General features: G+C 35.4%; 1 protein-coding gene across 8 annotated transcripts in view; it reads left to right on the top strand.

Annotated features, from left to right (window-relative positions):
• DMD (dystrophin) overlaps positions 1-21,080 on the top strand; it is a 2,057,113-nt gene that overhangs the window by 575,087 nt on the left and 1,460,946 nt on the right. For all 8 annotated transcript variants that reach the window (XM_041741334.1, XM_041741335.1, XM_041741332.1 and 5 more), the window contains one exon: positions 3,670-3,820. In XM_041741334.1, coding sequence (XP_041597268.1) covers positions 3,670-3,820 — 151 coding nt within the window. The remainder of the gene's footprint in view (positions 1-3,669; positions 3,821-21,080) is intronic.

Below are 21,080 nucleotides of genomic sequence, written 5' to 3'. Positions count from 1 at the left end.
GTAGATAGAGAATAAAATGATTCAACAATTCTATTTCTCAGTGCTCATCAAGATAAAATTTACTCTTTACTCCCCTCACCTATATCTCCTATCCCCTCAACCACCACCACTCTGGAAGCCACCAGATTTGATTTCTGTATTTAAGAGTCTATTTTTGTTTGTCTCTTTTTTCCCTTTGTTTGTTTTGTGTCTTATGTCAACATATGAGTGAAATCATGTGATATTTGTCTTTCTCTGACTGGCTTATTTCACTTAGCATTATAACCTCTAGGTCATTTCAATTTATTGGTTTTGCTAGTCTCTGTCTGTCTTTGGCTGATTTTACGATTGGAAGTTGGCTGCAGCAGTTCCCAATGTCATATCCTGACATGCTTCTGCCTCTGGATTTTGTCAGGACTGTCTCCTGTCTGACACTAGTTTATTCTAGCTCCATTGTCCTCCTTTCTCTATTGCCAGTCATGTGTTTATGCTTTGTTTTCCTTCTGCTTTTATAGCCCTTTCTAAAGGACCACTTGAAAACCATAAAATGCAAACTCTTTTCTTGCCCATGGGTGATAGACTTTTATTTTATGAATTTGACAAATTTCCCTGGTTTATTTGCATCTTTTAAATGTTAGTTGGAAATGTGGAATTTCTTTCTTGCATTTCAATAATATTTTAAATTGAATAATGTGAAATTGTCATTTTGTGGAATGAAAACTCATTTATCAGCAACTTCATATGACCCAACCTAACATAGCTTTTGATCCATAAAGAAGGAAGAGGAGTCAGTCAAAGTTAAGAGCATGGACTTGGGTCACAGATGGTTTGGCATTTATATACTGTCTTAACTTGTCACTGAGACACCTTGGGCAAGTTCTTTAACCTTCCCAAAATCCATTGTCCTCAGAAATAAAATAACAGTGGTATCATCTACCTCAGTAGGTGATAATGAAGACAAAATGTAATTATTTGGTGTTTTTCAAACACAAGTCGGTCATCGTCCACTTTCACACTTCCTTCCATATCTGCATTCCTTTTCATCATCACATATTTAATGCTTTTCCTTAAAATAATTACCTTTACTTAGCCTCATCTTAAGCTGTATGATTTTATATATAAATTAAAATTATATATAGACTCACTATATATATGTATGTATATAAACATATGTGTACCCATATTGCTTAGCCATATAGATGTAAGCCAAGACAGGAGCATCTGGATGGTTCAGTTGGTTAAGTGTCTGCTTTTGATTCAGGTCATGATCTCAGGGTTCTGGGATCAAGTCCTGCATCAGGGTCCCTGCTCAAGGGCGAGTCTGCTCCCCTTTCTCTCTCTACCCCTCCCCCCTGCTTGTGTTCTCCCTTTCTCTATCTCAAATGATTAAAATCTTAAAAAAAGATACATACCAAGACATATTAAAATAGTTTCATAGGTTTTCCCCTGTGCCACTAAAATCATTCTGCAAACCACAAATGGATTGTATATCATCATTTAGGATCCACTAAAATCGTACATATTTTATGCTTACTAACAAGACTGACACACAAAAAGTGTTGAATGCATGCTAGCTGATATAGTTAAAATTAATTAAAAATTAATTTTAGGGACACCTGGGTGACTCAGCAGTTGGGCATCTGCCTTTGGTTCAGGGTGTGATCCCAGAGTCCCCAGATTGAGTTCCATATCAGGCTTCCTGCATGGAGCCTGCTTCTTCCTCTGCCTGTGTCTCTGTCTCTCTTTCTCTCTGTGTCTCTCATGAATAAATAAATAAAATCTTTAAAAAATTAATATTTAATGATATTTTAACCCATGGATTAGTTATCACCCCCAATTTTCTAAAGTTACCCCTTATATCACATTTAGAAAAGGGGCATTTGTATTGTAAAGGTTCTACACAGACTTTTTGATAGTGGTGTGCCCTCATGGTTGCCTCTACTGCTGCTCAGACATTGCCATGAGCCACTATTGCCCTCCCTGCTGCTCACTCTGAGTAACTCTAGCTTGTAATTCACCTGCAGGTATTGATGCTATCTCTTTGCAGGCCTTAGCAAAGGAGGCACAGCACCTTTTACTACCTGTTGACTTATTTCATATAACACCTACACAGGAAGCTCTAAGTACTGACCAGACGTTACTGAGTAATCCGAGTATCTAAAGTAAAAACATTGGAAAAGCAAAAACCATTTTTGAACACTATATTAAAAATAATTGTTCTTAAGGTCTAAAGGAAAGCTGTACAAAGGTAAGCTCTTCACAGAGGTTCACCACACGGACATCCTAATTAAGAGGAGCTTCCAGCAGAGGTATGGAGTTCAGTGAATATTTGTTAAGTGGAAAGTTTGAAAAAGGAAGTAAATAGTATTTTAAAAGGAAATTCCGTATTAACTCTAACAAATATGTGTTATACTTGGAACATTTCTTCAACTATAAAGAACAATGTGGGATTCTTTTCTTCTGGATTCAGGGATTGAGTCCCACATTGGGCACCCTGCAAGGAGCCTGCTTCTCCTTCTGTCTATATCTCTGTCTCTCTTTCTGTGTCTCTCATGAATAAATAAAATAAAATCTTAAAAAAAAGAATATATACCTCAAAATAAGTATTAACACTTCTCATTTGAGTCTCCAATTTTTGTTGAATGGATGAAATAACTTTAATTTTCAGCCTCACCATGAAGTTGTGTGATTAATAGACAAGATACTGTCTCATGTCCCTGATGTTGGAAATCTAATTGAGAAAGTTTAAGAAGCTGGCTTTAGGGCATATTGCCAGGCGCTAAATTCATTACCCAGCCCACTGTTGTTTACTTCTTTGTAAACAATACATCTCTTTCACCTACCTATTTCTGCATAATGAATGATTCCAAAATGTTGTGGCTCAACACAGTAATTTATATTTACGTCGTGATTCTGTAGATCAGAAATGTGGGCAAGGCTTGTCTAGATTGTTGTTCTATAGTTGTGATATGGCTGAGATCACTCTTTGGGCTGCATTCAGCAGGAAGCTCAGCTTTTTTGTTTTTGTTTTTGATTTTTTTTTTGTTTGTTTTTTGTTTGGAAGCTCAGCTTTTAAGATAGCATTTTATCCTCTGGAGTCATTCTCAACATGATCTCTCATCATTCAATACTGTAGTGTGGTCTTCTTACAGCATGGCATCTAGCTTCTGAGAGAGAATATAAATGCTTCCTTGTTCTTTTAAAGCATTTATACTTGGGACTCATATAGTGTCACTTTTGCCGTATTCTACTGGTCAAGACAAATCACAAGGCTAGTCTACATTCATGAGGATGGAAATAGACTCTTGGCAAAAGAGGCAAAAGATTCTTGGCCATCTTTAATCACCATACATATTAAAGTAATGGAGATAAAATTGGACAATTGCCAGGATATGCTATTAGTTCAGGTATCAGAGATGGGTTACTTTTACTTAACATGTTCACATTTAGTTAGCTATGTGAAACTTCCTAAAAATTGGGATGTGTGAACTATAATAAATAGAAGAAAGAATAGCTGCGGAGGTGATTGATCATGGGCTCTGCTTCCCTTACTTCTTAGTGTTTAATAGACACCAAGCAGTGTGAACATGTCATAAATTATAAATGTCAACAGTTTTATTTTATAGGTTTAATAATAGTAAGTACACTTATTTTGATAGAGGTATTAATAGACATCTTTCCAATTTTCAGTTTACATAAAGTTCTAATGGATCTCCAGAATCAGCAACTGAAAGAGTTAAATGACTGGCTAACCAAAACAGAAGAGAGAACAAGGAAAATGGAGAAGGAGCCCCTTGGACCTGATATTGAAGACCTAAAACGCCAAGTACAACAACATAAGGTCAGTATATTTTAAGCTATTTACTTTCTACTGGAAAACAAACTCTATGTATATATCTGTATTACAAACACACATGCGTACATGTATTATGGTTTACAGATAGGAATGAATTGAAGCTTCAATTAAGAAGAGTTTGGAAGTCATTCTTACCTAATATATTTTGAAATGTTTGTTTTTTTTTCAAATACAGAATACCCAGGCTTTTCATATCTGAAAAACAATATCCCTGTAGGAGAACAATTCTAGATATGTGATTTATTAAAATTTTGGTTTCTTGGAAGAGAGACTCTGTAGGGATTACTTGCAATGCAAATTTAACTAATAACACAAGATTTTTTTTTTACATGCTTTTACCTTCAATTCAAGTCTTAGAACAGGCCAAGCTTGATTAAAGTGAACACCTGTAACATTGCTTTTCTATAAAATACAGACTCTATCGTTTGTAATATTTCCATCTTTTTTCACTTTGTACATTTACAAATTATGCCCTTTGGTTGCCAGAAAGCAGTTGTTGTTTTTGTGATTAGGATTTCTACAGGAATATTTCTTTATTTTCTCTTTCAGCAGCATCATGTTTTTATGTTTTAAGATTGTATTTTTATTTGAGAAAGAGAGAGAGAGAAAGAGAACACACACAAGCATTGGGAGGGGCAGATGGGAGGGAGTAGCAGACTCCCCAGTGAGCAGGGAGCCCTATGCAGGGTTCAAACCCAATAACCTGGGATCAGGACCTGAGCCACCCAATGCCCCTTCAGCATCCATGTTTTAAATGTTAATTGACATAGAAAATTATATAAGATTTAGATATATAACATAATGATTTGAAATTTGTATACACTGAAAAATGATCAGCCAAGTAAATCTAGTTACCATTTGTTACCATACAGAGTTAAACATTTTTTAAAAATCTTGTGATGAGAGCTTTTAAGGTTGACTCTCCTGGCAACTTTCAAATATGCATGACAATTTTATTGACTGTAGTTCTGTGCTGTACATAACATCTAGCTGACTTACTGTTTTGTAACTGGAAGTCTGTACTTTGTGACTCCCTTCAGCCACTTTGCCCATGCCCTAACCTCCCTCCTCTCTGGCATCCATCGTTCAGTTCTCTGTATCTATAAGTTTTGTTTTGTTCATTTGTTTCTCCAAGTGAATACTGAGAGGTGGAATTGCTGGATCATGTGGTATTTCTATTTTTTAATTTTTTGAGAAACCTTCGTAGTGTTTCCAATAGTGGTTGACCAGTTTATTTTCCTCCCAACAGTACACAAGGGTTCTCTTTTTCTCCACATCCTCACCAAAATTTCTTATTTCATATATTTTTGATAATAGGCATTCTGAGAAATGCAAAGTGATAGCTTGTTATGGTTTTTATTTTCATTTCCTTGATGATTAGTGATGTTGAGCATCTTTTCACGTGCTTGTTGGCCACCAGTACGTCTTCTTTGGAAAAAATGTCTATTCAGATCCTCTGCTTACTTTAAAATCTGATTGTATTTTTCAAAGATTTTATTTATTCATGAGAGACACACAGAGAGAGGCAGAGACACAGACAGAGGGAGAAGCAGGCTCCTCACAGGGAGCCTGATACGGGACTTGATCCCGGGACCAGGATCATGCCCTGAGCCAAAGGCAGATGCTCAACTGTTGAGCCACCCAGGTGTCCCTGATTGTATTTTTGTTGTTGAATTGTATAAGTTCTTCTTATATTTTGGGTATTAATCCCTTAGTGGATCGATGATTTACAAATATTTTCTGCCCTTCTATAGATTGTCTTTTCATTTTGTTGATGGGTTTCCTTTGCTGTGCAGAATCTTTTTATTTTGCTGTAGTCCCACTTGTTTATTTTTGCTTTTATTACCTTTGCTTTAGATTCAAATCCAAAAAAAAAAAAAAAAAGAATTATCACTAAGACTGCTGTCTTGGGATCCCTGGGTGGCGCAGCGGTTTAGCGCCTGCCTTTGGCCCAGGGCGCGATCCTGGAGACCCGGGATCGAATCCCACGTCGGGCTCCCGGTGCATGGAGCCTGCTTCTCCCTCTGCCTGTGTCTCTGCCTCTCTCGCTCTCTCTGTGTGACTATCATAAAAAAAAAAAAAAAGACTGCTGTCTTGAAGCTTACCACCTTTGTATTCTTCTTGGAGTTTTATGTTTTCAGGTCATGCATCAAGTCTTAATTTGTTTTGAGTTAATTTTTGTGCATGATATAAGACAGTGGTCTAGTTTAATTATTGTAAATGTGGTTCTGCCCTTTTCTCAACACCATTTATTGAAGAGAGTGTCCTTTCCTCATTGTATATTCTTGCCTGTTTTGTCATAAATTAATTGACCATATACGCATGGGTTTATTTCTGGATTTTTAAATTATATTTCATTGATGTGTCTGTTTTTTTATGCCAGAACCATACTGTTTTGATTACTATAGCTACATAATATAGTTTGAAACCAGGGAGAATCATGCCTCCAGCTTTTTTCTTCTTTGTCAACACTGCTTTAGCTATTTGAGATCTTTTGTGGTTGTATACAAATTTTAGGATTGTTTGCTCTAGTTCTGTGAAAGATACCATTGGAATTTAGATAAGGATTGCAGGTAAATCTCTAGATTATTTTGGACAATATGGAAATTTTCTTATTTTTAATATGGACATTTTAATATTCTCACAATCTATGAGCATGAAATATATTTCCATTTATTTATGTCTTATTCATTTTCTTTCGTAAGTATCTTAATAGATTTTAGTGTATAGATCGTTCACCTTCTAGGTCAATTTTATTACTAGGTGCTTTATTCTTTCTGAAGCAATTGTAAATTGGGTTGTTTTCTTAACTACTCTTTCTGAAAGTTTGTTGTTAGTGCATATAAATGATTTTTTTAATAAATGATTTCTGAATATTGTTTATGTATTTTGCAACTTTTCTATATTTATTAGTTCTAACAGTTTCTGATGCCGTCTTTAGGATGTTCCATGAAGTCCTATTGCCAGCAAATAGTGACAATTATTTCTGAATGGAATTTTGAAGGTGTTTCATTCTAATAACCATTATAAAGCTAGATCTGAGTTTTATTGTAGGAAAAAGAGCTTGCTCAGTCCATAAAGAAACACACGGGGCACGCGTGCAAACACACACACACACACACACGCACGCACGCGTTCATGCGTGCATGCAAAATAACCTTCATAAATGGTCCAGATTGGGCTTGCCAGATTTAGGAAATAAAAATACAAGAAGCCTAGTTAAATTTAAATTTCAGATAAGCAACAAATAATTGTTTTAATATAAGTATGTCCCAAACCACTCATTGTTTATCTGAAATTCTGATTTTAGTTGGCATCCTGGATTTCATCTGGTAACTCTACTAAGGATTCTGTATTTCTTGGATTTGTGGCTTTGAAAGGAAATATCTACTTCCTCATCTCAGTTCTCCTAAATGTGCATCTCACCCAACTTTATTCTCTTTGTATAACATTTTGTTAGAGCTAGTTTCTTAGTTTCTCTATGTAGATGCAAGATACTGTTCTTTCCAAGTCCCAGGTTCTTTTCTTATTTAATGAGCTTCTGGTTCAATGACAAATGGGGCCGGCTGGCCCTTGCTTTTGGTGCCCCCACATCCAACCTTTGGCCATAGCAGATTACAGTCAAGCAGTTTAGGGAGAGCTGTGGCTTTGGTCATCTCCATCCACTGCACCATTGAGGGAAAACATAAATATTCAACTCTGGTCTAATTTTCATGTGGAACGTGTGATGAAAAGAGGCGAATTTGTCATCTAGATTTTAACTGAATATCTGATGAAGAAGTTAGATCCAATACTGGATCTCAAACTAGACCACATTTCACGTGTGATTAATGCACTCCTATCATAGACACTCTGTCACCCTCTTCCCCTTGGCCTGCACTGGAAGTTGCATGCAGACTGTTTTTGTATACACTAATTGCTTCTCTGAGGACATTTGCTACCACAAGATAGTCTCAGCCAGTTTGAGGGTGGGAAGGAAGCATTTAGTGCTACCAGAGCTGTTATGAATTAGCCAAGGAGGAACAGGGGATGATGGATAAATCTCCCAGAATCCTTGCCTCATGGTGAGATAATTCCAACGTGTTTCTTAATTCCATAGTCTCTCAACAGTTTCCCAGCAACACTGAGCCCCAGACGTCCATGAGGTAAGCTGTTTCATGTTCTCACTTTCATAATGCCTCCTGAGATATTCTTCTCAGATAAAGAAGGTATTCTTTATCTTCCCAAATAAACTCTTTGCCCCCAAATCCTTGGCTCAAGGTCTGCCTGGAGAGGAACTCAATGTAAGACAATCTTCTTGCCCAGGAAGCCAGGGTACTCTTCAGCCTTGTCACAAACTAAATGCATAATTTTCAGAAATTGCTTAATTCTCATGTTCTCCACATCTTCATATAGGAAACAATGTCTATTTTAATCTTTCCATTAGTTTTAGAATGTGAAGCCTTTTTTTAGGAAAGGGCAAGACAAAGGCTGGTAACACTGAACATCAGAGGTAATGATGTTGCCCCTGGATGCCTGGAGTCTGAGGAGGAAGCCAGGAAGCCAGCACTCCATTAGGAGAAGTGGCAGAATAATGTGAGGCTAGCTATGAGTATGAATGACTTAGGGCAACCACAAGGAAACCCTGAATAGATTCTTCAGTCAGCATAGACAGGCCACCTAGAATCTTCATATTCTGACAGTTACCTGGAATGTTTTACACATTCCTATGGAAGATATAGAGTGAACAGAATGCGAAATATTTGACTAATATTGTCATAAAGTTTGACTAGATTGTCCATTACTTGAAAATATGCCATTTCTGATGAGTATGAAATTGCTTTGAAGAGAATAATTTGAAACAAAAAGCAACAGAATTACATGCAAGTTGATTATCTAATCTTTTACATCCAGGACTTATTCATATAAGTACAAAAAGAGAAACAGATGGAATTGTTTCTGTTTCTCACCCCAGAGAGTGAGGCCAGATTCTACCTTTAACTGTTTAAATCCACTTCAGGCTATATATATATATATATATACATATATACACACACACACACACACACACACATATATGTATATCTATATTTTTTTGTAAAACTAAGATAAGGCAAAAACACAGCTAAGAGAAAGTTTGAAAATTGCTAATATTCTTTTGTTACTTAAAATATTGATGGGGAGAAGAAAATGATTAACAAAATCAAACAATTTATAAAGGAGTTGAATTTATTTATTTATTTTAAAGTTTTTATTTAAGTTCCAGTGTAGGTAACAAACAGTGTCATATTAATTTCAGGTGTACAATATAGTGATTCAACATTTCCATACAACACTCCATGCTCATCACAAGTGTCCCCCTTAATCCCCATCAACTCTTTCACCTGTCCCCCACCCCTGCCCTCTGACAATCATCATTTTGTTCTCTGTAGTTGAATTTATTTAAATGGGAAGCATATTTTCTTAAAAGTACACACTAAAAGGAGTACATTTTTTATTGTTATTCTTGCCATGCTTCATAAAACAGAAAAAGATAAATGTTGTTTCTTTAGGTAACTGGGTTCAAACTAAAGCCTGATTTAAGTAGTCATTGATTCACTTTGTCACCTTTCCAAGCATTGTAGGTGAATGAAAATATGGAAATTTCTCCTGACAACAAATACATCAGTAACCTTGGTAGTTGAAAAAAGCAACTCCGCCTGGCTGCATCATCACACTCCTCACCTAAGTTAACATTTAGGGGTTTTAGCTATGTATAGATAGACATTAAATCCCTTAGTCATCTTTCTTTTTCTAAGAGATGATTAGAGATGACAAAATCAAAAAAGAGGCACAGATTTTGTTGCTGGGAGTCCATTTAAATTCTTCTCAGAACAGAGGACTCTGGCTTTTTCTCTCCCTCCCCTTCCTCCCTCTTTTCCTCTCTCTTGTTCTCCTTGGTTTCGAGGACAGAAAAAGAAACTTTGAAAATCTTGCAACTACACCATGAATATTACAGATATGCTTCTCTATGTTCACTGACAGGATCCTTTGCTATCTTCATTTCAACAGCATTTTATTATGAGGCAAGCTAGAAGTGCAACCACTGTGAAATGTCATGGAGATAAGTCACTTTTACTGAATCTGCCAATTAGGCAAGGTAGAACAATTGATCCTATATTGGTGGTTACTATTAAATGTAGCAAAAGTGTTAACTCTGGGTAACAGGGAAAAGTTCAATTTGCTACAGAATTTGGAAAAACCAATCATTCTTCACAGCTATTGCTTTGGGGAGAGAATTTACAAGTTTACTTTAGATCTGAGTCACCCAAAAGTTAATCTCTTGGGAATGAATAAATTCAGCCTCTTCTTCCCCTTGTGAAGGCACATGTCAGAAATAATTCTGGTTGGTTATTTTTGTCTTAAGAGACAGATTTTATTAGCTATGTTGATAAGGAATGAAAGAATTTCCCTTGAAGGAGTGACAATATTAGTCAGGAGTAAAGGTCTGTTGTGGGCTTAGATATTCATTAATGGGAAGAGAGTTGGCTATTTTGGAGGGTCTTTTAATTAAAAGAGAAGCATTTGACTGAGGAACCTTTTGTCTCAAAGCACAGTCGGCCTGAGATGAAGGTTAATGCTCAGTGTACTAGCCAAGTTTCCATTTCTTCTGAGAGATTTAGCCTTTTGTTATTAGCAACACTGGCTTAGTAACAGCATCAACAAAGTCCTTACCATACAAGTCATTAGAATCTGAAGATATAAATATGGCATGTGCACTACATTTTGACTTCAATGAATGTTCTAGGTTAAGTACCGATTAATACAAATGACCTCTTAGAAGTTCAGTCACCTATCCTTTCCTTGCAGCTTAGTTAATCTCAAACGTTTGGGTTTCCAAAATTGGGAAATCTACTCTTCTGGTGACCTTTAAAATGATCTAGATGTTCATGTAATGGGAAGAATTTTGGTGTAACCCTGCTAAAGGATTTGGCCCTTGATTTCATTCCATTGCATTCTGTTCCATATCATTGAACAAACACTTATGAAAGCACAGTGGGTGCTGTGAGGAATACAGACACTTTTTATATATGGAATCTTTCTCAGGAAACTCACATGTTAGTACAACAGATATAAACACAGAAAACAAGTGACCATTGTACCAGGCAGAATATGCAAAATGGCTTGAAAATATTAAAAATAGTGACTTGCTTGGGCAAAGGAAATGAGGCAGGGGAAATGTAGATTGTGCCACTTGTCTTTGTCATGTGTTGCACTATCCTCAGGGCTAAGAGTACAACCTGACTGGAGGGTCTTGAACTCAAGACTCAGGCATTTGGAGTTACTCCATGGGTAGAAGGGAGTCATTATTGATGAGAAATTAAACTGAAGAGTAATGGTTTAGGAAAATTTATCTTAATTTTTTAGGAAGATATATCTTGTGAGATAAATCAGAGCAGAGATCAATAGGAGGCCAGATGACATGGTAAGAAGATACTGCAGAAAGTGTATAGGAGCCTGAATGGAAACAATGTCAATGAAAATTGTTAACAGGTGTAGGAAACGTTTTAGAAATCAACAGCAGAACCAGCAGGACTAAATTTAGGAAATGAGCAAAGGGCTTGAAGTAATAGATTGTGAGACTGGGCAGTTGGGAAGCAAAGTTGGATTTTAAAAAATAGACCATACTAAGATAGAAATGCAATAATTGGGAAGTGCAGGATTCCAAAAAGCCTAAGAATACCATGGAATCAAGAATGCTTTTAGTAACTAGTTAGCTCTCTTCCATCTTTTGTAAGATTAACAGTATGTTATCGGTTACTGCTTTGAAATTCCATTTTATTTCCTTTTATCCTGATAAGTGATTAATGAATGTTTGGTGGCTATGGCAATAAAGATAAACAATATAATCAGGAAAAAACTACCATGCTACAGCCAGAGAACCAGATAGACCTCTTTGTTTCTCTAATGCCTAGCCAATTACTTAGCACATAACTGATGCTCTGTAAATGTCTTTTTGGAGCAGACACTTTAAATAATTCTGACTAGTTTTATCACACACAGAAGCCTCATCATTGCTTCCTTACTTACACGTAATCTGACAAATAAACAAAAGCATTGTGAGTAGAGGCAAGGAAATAACTCATAGATGAAGGAGCACATCTATAACACAACTTCCTTGGAAATAGCATCTCTGATGCCCTCTCACTACCTCTGACATTTGTTCTTTCCTTCTATCCCTGTTTAATTCCCCGTTAAAATTCCTCAATGATTGTAATCCTGGCCTCTTTATAAGTATCACAGAAGATACCAGCAGAAGTCATACCTAGATAGGTCCATAGAAATCAAGCTTGTAATCCTTACTCATGTGGAAAAGGAAATCCATTTGATGGAATCAGATTTTTCATTGGACCTGCCCCAGAGTGATCAATTCATGAGGAATATGTGAAGAGGGAACCAGCTGGGGAAACTATAATGTCTGTAATCATAAGACTCTGTTCTTATATTTGTGTTCAGAACTGTGGCCTTTTGAGTCACAATGAACTTAATGTAAATTATAAGGACTTTTTGCCCTCTGGCCTCAGTCTTGGCTAAATTAGGTCTGGTTGCCCCCCCCCTTTTTTTTTTTAAGCTGACCTTACAATTTAACCTTTCTTCCCAGACTCTTATTAAGGAAGGAGAGAGAAGGCCTAGAGATACTGTACTTTCTCTTTTTTTTTGGATTCCATAGGACCTTACTTGACCTTCAAATGACACATAATAGGAACCGTGGAATAAAAACATGTATTCTCTCAAGTGGGAGATCCCATGACCATATCCATGCATAGCATGATGACAAATGTGTTCTAAAAGAGAATATCCAGATAGGAAAAATTCATAAGAGAATAGTCAAAATACAACATGATGATAAATATGTTCCAAGAGAGAATATCCAGATAGGAAGGATTCATGAGAGGGAAGTTAAGAACAATCAAAGAAACTATGCCATGCAGAAAAAAGTCACTTGAACCACCTACTAATGCCCCAAACCTCATATTAAACACTGCTTTGATTAATATTTATTGCCAAAATGACCCAGTTTTAACCCTGCTTTCAAACAGTAGGAACATACAGTAGGACCTATTTGTATGTGTCTGTATATTTTCAAAGTGAGCCTTGTAGTAGTCTTTAAAATGTAATAGGTTGAATTCAGGCATCATCAGAAGGCTGAAATCTGGAACTCAACTAGAGTATACACTCGAGTAGAGTATACACACGTATACATACACTTACCCACAAGAGTTTAAGTTTCTCTTTATGTGCCTTATGTTGTACAGTCATACAAAATGGACATAGCTATCTCTTACCCTTATTTAAATGTCTTAATATATCTAATATTACAGTATATTGGAGGCAGTATATTCGACTCTGTAATACCAGGATGATTATTATGATATCTATCTTACAGGGATGATAAAAACATTTGGAACATAATTGCATAAAAAATACCCAGAATAATACCTGGTACCCAGAATTATATGAATGACCTTAGCTGTTATTATTGTATAAGACATGACTCCAAGCCAAATAAAATTGATTTGTATGATAATAATATTATATTGGTGTAAGGAAGTGGCAAGTTAAAGTAGAAAAGGACAGTACCACTCTTTATATTCTACAGAGTTGTATATGACTGATGCTCAGTTTTAATTTTTTAAAATCTAATTGAGAAGGCATCTAATTTCCCATCAACATGCTATAACCAAGCAGCAGATTCCAAGGATAACTTTACATAGTAGATATGCCATTAATTTAATAATGATGATGATGATGATAAATCTGTGCTCATGTTATTTTTTCAACAAATCAAGTTATTCCAGCTATCAGATTATTATTTGGTTCATTAAAAATCACTGAGTACTGACTCAGTAACATTACATTGCTCAAAATATCACAGCCTTGTTGTTGTCAATACATCTATTGAAATATAACTATCCAAGATGCCATAATCTTAGAGATACTATCTTGATTTTTTTTATTCTCAATTCCTCCTATAATGCTTCTTTATTAGAAGTTTCTTGCTCTGGTGAGGGTAAAGAGAAAAAAAAAGGAAAACAGATGATTCTATCTCTCACTTAAGGAGTTAGTCTAATGTAAAGTATCTCTGTTTTACTGAACCAATACCAATTAATTCCAGTTCCCTTGAATAGGTAATGCAACATTAATAATGTAAATGAATTATTTACGTATAAAAAACATTTTAGAATGCTTTTTAGGGGAAAATTTTTCAAAAGAAAGCCACAACAAATATGATAATATGAATTTTAAGAAAATAATTTTTCTTGAAAAATATTCATGTATAACAAAGTACAAGAGCATAAATCCATTCTCAAATTAAAAGTAATGTTGAATATGGCACTGTGTCTCTTTCTAAGGAATATAAAATTGGTAACTACAGCATGCTATAATTTTTTGTTTAATAGTTCTGTTATGAGCAAAATGATTTCTAGTACAACTGGTAGCATTCTGTTATTCAGTGGAACTACATATTGCAGGGACAATTTATACTGGATAATATTTTAGATTCCATTAACAATTAAAGAGTGGGATTATATCTAGTGAGAATGAGAAAACTACTAAATTGGATTTTTTTTTCAAAAAGCTTTTATTTATTTGAGAGAGAGGGAACATAAGGGTGTGAGCAAGAGAGGTACAGAGGGGTAGGGGAAAGAATCTCAAGCAGACTCCCCCCTGAGCATAGAGTCCACCCTAGGGCTTGACCTCACCATTCTGAGATTAAGACCTGAGCCAAAACATACAGTCACCTGCTTAACTGACTGAGCCATTCAGGCACCCCTAAGTTGGATATTTTTATATGATCTATAGTTTTAGCACACTGAGAATATTAGTAATTAGAATATACATGATGTAATTATCAAAAGTTTTGGGAAAAAATACTGATGCCCAGAGTGACTATTTCCATGGATCTTAGTCTAAGAATTGAATGATAAGGTGATAATGTCAGAAATAGAAGAAAAATGAGCATTTCCTCACCACCTACCAACTCTAAGTATTGTGGTACCTGATTCTAATGTATTATCTCATTTAATTCCAGTATAAAAGCTTTCCTGTAGGGATTTAAATCCTTCATTATCAGATAAATAAATGTGTTCAGTGTGGTTAAGGAGTTGCCTAAGGTAACTTAAATAGTAATCCATAGACTCTGGCTTTTCATCTTGACCTATCTGCCAGACTCTTTGCCCTCTTTTCTTAGATTCCAAAGAAGTCTGACTCTGGTGGCTATCCTAGAGGCTAGAGCAAATGCAGAGAGCAGCCAGGAGCTTGAGCAAGTGTGGCATTTGTTTTCCCTGGCTTGGGAGTATCTGAATGAAAGAGATGGAGAGATTGCATAGAAGTCCTCAGACTCAGAGTCAGCAATCAGGAAAGAGAGCTTATTAGTGGTAGCTGCATATAGAAGTGCTTAGAATTAAAATGGTTAAGGAAAGGATTTTTCACCATGAATCCTGTAGCACTTTCTTCAAAATTAGGGCAAAAGGAACTAGAAAGGGAACATAGAGCAAAATCTGCTTATGAAGAAAATGGCAGTAATGTTGGAGCAGGAGGATAATCAGTAGAATTGAATATCACAGCTACTTATCACTTCCTCTATGCTGTGCCTGAAAACTTCCATCCCACTCCTCTCTCCCAATATTCCTGTTCTCTTCTTTTTCATTAATTATTGTCAGGCTAAAGGCATTTTGTAATTATTCAATTTTCGTGGGGTTCCCTTGACTTTCTGATTTCAGCAGTGTAACTATAGGCAGGATGTATGGGTGCCTGTATACCTGTGCAAATTACAGAGGAAGGAGGAAAAGTATGAGAATTGAGGTCTTTATTTTAGTGATTAGAGTCTGTCCTCCTTGCCCTGTAACATAGGTGTTCTGCCCATACTCATTTTTTAACAATGTGTGTGATCACTGGATCAGTTAGTTTATTTTTTAAAAAGATTTTAGTTATTTATTTATGAGAGACACACATACAGCGAGGCAGAGACATAGGCAGAGGGAGAAGCAGGAACCTGATGTGGGACTTGATCCCAAGATTCCAGAATCACACCCTGAGCCAAAGCCAGTTTCTCAGCCACTTAGCCACCCAGGTGTCCCTAGATCAGTTAGTTAAAACTACCATTGTCAATCTCATGTAAATAATTTGGAAGTTGAAGTCTTACTTATGGATTTAAAATTCATATTGTATCTTTCCAAATCCCAAAAGTTTGCTATAACTTCAGTTCTTCATTCTTGGATTTCTGAAAGCATGCTCTTTCTGTACTAATGATACCTATTATAGTATGATAGACAGCAGGAATTAGATGAACATGAATGAGGTGGCTATTGGATTCTTGCAGTAGGGTTTGAAATCTTTGTTCTCAATGTGCCTAAATGAGAGTTTTTAGTACTAACTAGCTCTTAATGTTTATCGAGTTCATACTGTGTGCTAGGCAGTATGCTAAGCAATTATATTGTATTCAGGATTCCTAACCATCTAAAGGGATAGACATTCTTATTATCCCATTTTGAAAATTAGTAAGCTGAAGCTTGGTGTGGTTGAAGACTTTCTCAAGGTCACATGACTGGTTTGCAGTGCATCCAGAAATCAAACCCAGGAAATCTGACTTCAGATCCCACACCTTTAAGCATGCATATATTTTTATTAACCTGTCATCCATATAATACCCTATAATACTCTGAACAAAGCAGGGTACATTAATTATGAACTCTGTTTTTACAATAATTTTTTCATACTTCTTGAGCCCCCATCTTGCAATTGGAAAGCTTTAGGTGGGAAGCTTTAGGTTTTTAAATTTTTCTGATATCTTCATTGAAATGGTCTTTAGGGCCCCCTTTGGTAGCTTAGGAATTGGCTGAAATATAAACATTTATTTCTAAGAAAAAGATAAAAACAGTGGTCCTGATATAAAGACTAATATAATATAATTGCATTTAGTAAGTGGATATCAAAATAAAAGGTCTTCTAGGGAGGCCTGTTGAGGTAGATTTTTTAAAATATTCAGCAAATGTACAACAAAATTACATACTATAAATAGATCCTCCTGAAAACTAGACCATACTATGACCAGTGAGGCTTAGCAAAATGAATATTGGACTGAAAATAAAATGACAAGTCATTTACAGATCATTTCACTCAGGGAGGCAGGAGATACAGAGCCTAGACCAGTGCAGAGCTGATGGAAAGAAGGAAATAAGAATGACCATAAGAGAAAAGGTGAAGAGAAGGATGAATTGCCTACCTTCTCATCATTTTTTAAGAAATCATAAAATTTTCTGATTTGGCCAGGATGTTTTTATTTGAAAATAAAATCAATTCATATCCAGACGTATTGCATTAGCTAATTGTGCATAAGTGTCTAGGGACTTTTTTTTATCCTGAGATGTATTTTTTAAAATACTACTTTCTGGGATCCCTGGGTGGCACAGCGGTTTGGCGCCTGCCTTTGGCCCAGGGCGCGATCCTGGAGATCCAGGATCGAATCCCATGTCGGGCTCCTGGTGCATGGAGCCTGCTTCTCCCTCTGCCTGTGTCTCTGCCTCTCTCTCTCTCTCTCTCTGTGTGTGTGACTATCATAAATAAATAAAAATTAAAAAAAATAAAATAAAATACTACTTTCCTAGCTGTTGGACTTATCCCCTGTTTCTAGAAGCTCTACTAATTTCTTAAGATTTTTTGCAAATTTTATATTTGATATAAGTTTTGTTTTTATCAGCCTTTCTTTTTGTGTACATTTTTTTGGCTAAATTAAAAACTAAAAATTCCTTAAACTTAATATTTTCTTAATCATCTTTTAATTATATTAATTTAAAGTAATATATGGGAGGCAGCAGATGGCCTTAGAATCCATGCATAGCCTATGATCTGTGTTGTTTCTAGATGTGTCTGTACACGTGTGTGCATGTGTACACGTATGTGAGCATGTTGGACCTGGTGTTGGCAATTTTGTGTTGGTTGATCATTGAAGTAGAAGGAGTAATAAAATAAACTGTGCATGTAGGCAGCTACTGCCCTTTCCTATTCCGTGTTCCTGAGCATATACTATGGCTGAGGGGAGTATTGTATAACCTCCTACGGAGATTATGAGAGACCCAGCCTTGTTTTTATGTTCTATTTCTCCATGTTTCTATTAGTCATTCATCTTCACCTCAACACATCAAATCTAGTAATTTCCTAGCCTTATGCATTTCCATTCCTTTGTTTTTCAAGCATTATTTCACAGATGTGCTAATAAAGAGTTAAATCATTTAAGTTTGGAGTAAACACTAAACTGACTCTTTAGTGATCGTTCTGAGCCAGGTTTTGAAAAACAATTTGACATGGGTCAGGGCAAGAAGGATTCACTACCACTGATGACATTTGAAGGCAATAGAAGAAAAGTCATATTTAAATCATAAAATTGTGAATATGTACTAAGGGAATAACAAATTTTGTCAGGACCTTTAACTACAGAATAATTTATAAGAAATAGAATTCTGTACAGAGGTATAACAAAATCTGTTTGTTAAATCTAAGCATTTTTAATGTTAAATTTCACTGTTGGCCTTTTCCCTTGTCATAAAAAAAAGATTGTTAGTTGACATTAGAGAACAAACATTTCTGACATTTGTATCTATCTAATAATGGTATAGAAATGCAATTAGGAGCCTGAATTTTTTTTTCATTTGGTAAGTGTAACAAATGCATTACTTTAATAAAAATAACTGTAAGAACTACATAATAAAATACCTAGCATGTACTTGTGTGTGTATAATTTATATGTTTTTAATAAAGAAAAACATACTTTAACAGTCATAGCATTTTAATTTGAAGATATTATTTTCTGATAGGCAAAAATGTTAGCATACTTCTCTGGAGGTATATCTATATTGGGAATAATTTGGCTCATATTTCAGGATTAGCAAATCTACTGTAAATCTCTATTGTATAAATACAGCTATGATAAATTCAAATCCATAAGAAGTAAATATTTGATTAAAATTAATTTTAAAACAGCTTTAAAATTGTAATGTATTTTAAAAATGAGTAGTCTTGAGAATCTGGGTTTCCTCAAAAAGGGAAGCAGGAAGGCATAGTTTCTACCAATGATCCAAGCCCTTATTCATGGATATGTAGGTGGATGGGAAAATTTCACTTTTTAAACCCACCTTTCTGTATGTGACATTCTTGCTACTTCTATTTTTTTTATAATTTAAAGACTTTATTCTTTTTTTGTATATTTTTTATTGGAGTTTGATTTACTGACATATAACACCTAGTGCTCATCCCGTCAAGTGCCCTGTCAGTGCCCATCAGGGATCAACTTTTTAAAAAAATGAATTATAGACATTGGATATTTTATAGTCTTCTGTATTTTGTTGATATTGGGGGCATTAGCAAATTCTGTGGTATGCATTCTATTTATTTTCAGAGAGGAGGTCTAGGGAAATAGGAAATATGATTACAAATGTTCCTGTAGCTTCTGTCTTGCAGCTATGGAGTGTGCTCAGAAAAGTCAGTTTAACCGTTTCTGCTTTAATGCCTGATTATGAGTAACAGAAAAGGTATAATTTGAAAAAGTCATAGAAGAGAAAAAAAATCCTGGAAATAAATCAAATAGTATATGCTAATCTCCTCTGGTGCTGTGTACTCTTCAAGAATTTCAGCCACTGTAGAGTGCCTTTCCCATGTTCCATTGTCTCCCTTTACTCTCTACAGATCCCGATAGGTCTTAAGTTTGATTTTGAAACTATCAACCGACAACTAGCCTTAGTGGTTCTTTGTGTTAGCACTTCTGCAAAAGCATAAAATGTAAACCCTTGATAAATATGGCAAGAATATAATTTCTGATTATAAAGCAACTAGATAAGCAAAACAAAATCAGAAATCTAAGTGCTGGAGAAAATAAATAGTACATTTGATCACATATGATTTAGAAAGACTGAACCTCAGTTTAAAATTAGTGCTTCACTGGTCATACAATAATTTTCTCAGGTTCCTTTGCTAAAATATATTAAAGCAGTGAAAACAACAGTTTAGATGTAAAAAAGTGAACAATGTAGCATTATTTACTAGTTGTTTTGAATACATGTAATTATATATGCTTTCATATTTGAATGATAGGGAGAAAGAATTTGACCAAATTAAAGAAACCAACTTATGATATATTGGCCACCAAAATATTATTTTAATTATTTTTACAATTCCTGGATGGTACATATGAAACATTCCCAGTCCTGCCTTATATAACTCTGAAAACACAGACTCAACATGACTTTCAAGGACAACTCTGAATGTTAATGTTTCCATTTTCGGCCTCATGACAGAGTTTTATTACCTAATGTAAGCTCCGGAATGTCAAAGGAGTGATAGGCAGTATAGACTCCACACACAAAATAAATGCATAGTCATTTTATTCTAAATTGCTTCACTTGAAAATATGGCATGAAAAATCTAGAGAGAGGAACTAAAAGTAGTGATTTTATAGCACTCTAAAATGGTGAGACTCAAAAAATAAAAGTCCTAGGATAAAAATGCTCATGCATTTGAGTTTGTGATATGGCCAATCCCAAATAAATTTGCTTACATATTCCATAGGGCTTGCATAACTAAGAGCTGGTCTGATAGGTACCGAGCACCATTGTTCCACAGGCAAGGACTGCAGATTTTCTAGAAATTAATAGACCTTGTCCCAGACTTGCTTTTCCACTCTTGTATTATATAATAAAGTGTTCCAGGGAGCAAACTAGATGACTCTACATTTTACATACCCATGTAGGGATTTTCTAATCACAATTAGTGTAGCATGATAAGGTCTTGTGGGAACTAGAACTCCCAGGCAAGATGTCTCAGTTCTAGAGCATCCTTCTCTGTTTTTTCCTTCTCTGTTTATCTTTCCTTACTCTGTTACCCTGTTTATCTTTACAAAAAAGTTGTATACTATGATTTTTAAAATAGTGGACTACTGTTTTATGGTTATGTGTGGTGTCAGGGCAGTTACAATTACGTTTTTTAAATAGTGACTCCCTCTTGTTAGATTGTAATCTTTATCCAAACTCATGTTTGCATATTGACCTTCCCCACCCATCCCACCCCCACGTGGCATCATTCATTCATTTAGCAACAGTCTTATTGATCTTCAGTTGACTGTAATATGTAGTGAGAAGGACAAGGAACATCTCTGTTCTAGTGGACAGTATATTCCTGTAAGTTGTACAGATAATACATGACTAAACCAATATATAAGAAAATATTGAGTAGT

The sequence above is a fragment of the Vulpes lagopus genome, chromosome X (assembly GCF_018345385.1).
Source record: "Vulpes lagopus strain Blue_001 chromosome X, ASM1834538v1, whole genome shotgun sequence".
Taxonomy (NCBI): Eukaryota; Metazoa; Chordata; class Mammalia; order Carnivora; family Canidae; genus Vulpes; species Vulpes lagopus.
The sequence above is the reverse complement of the archived record's forward strand: the minus strand, read 5'-3'. Positions and strand labels throughout refer to the sequence as shown.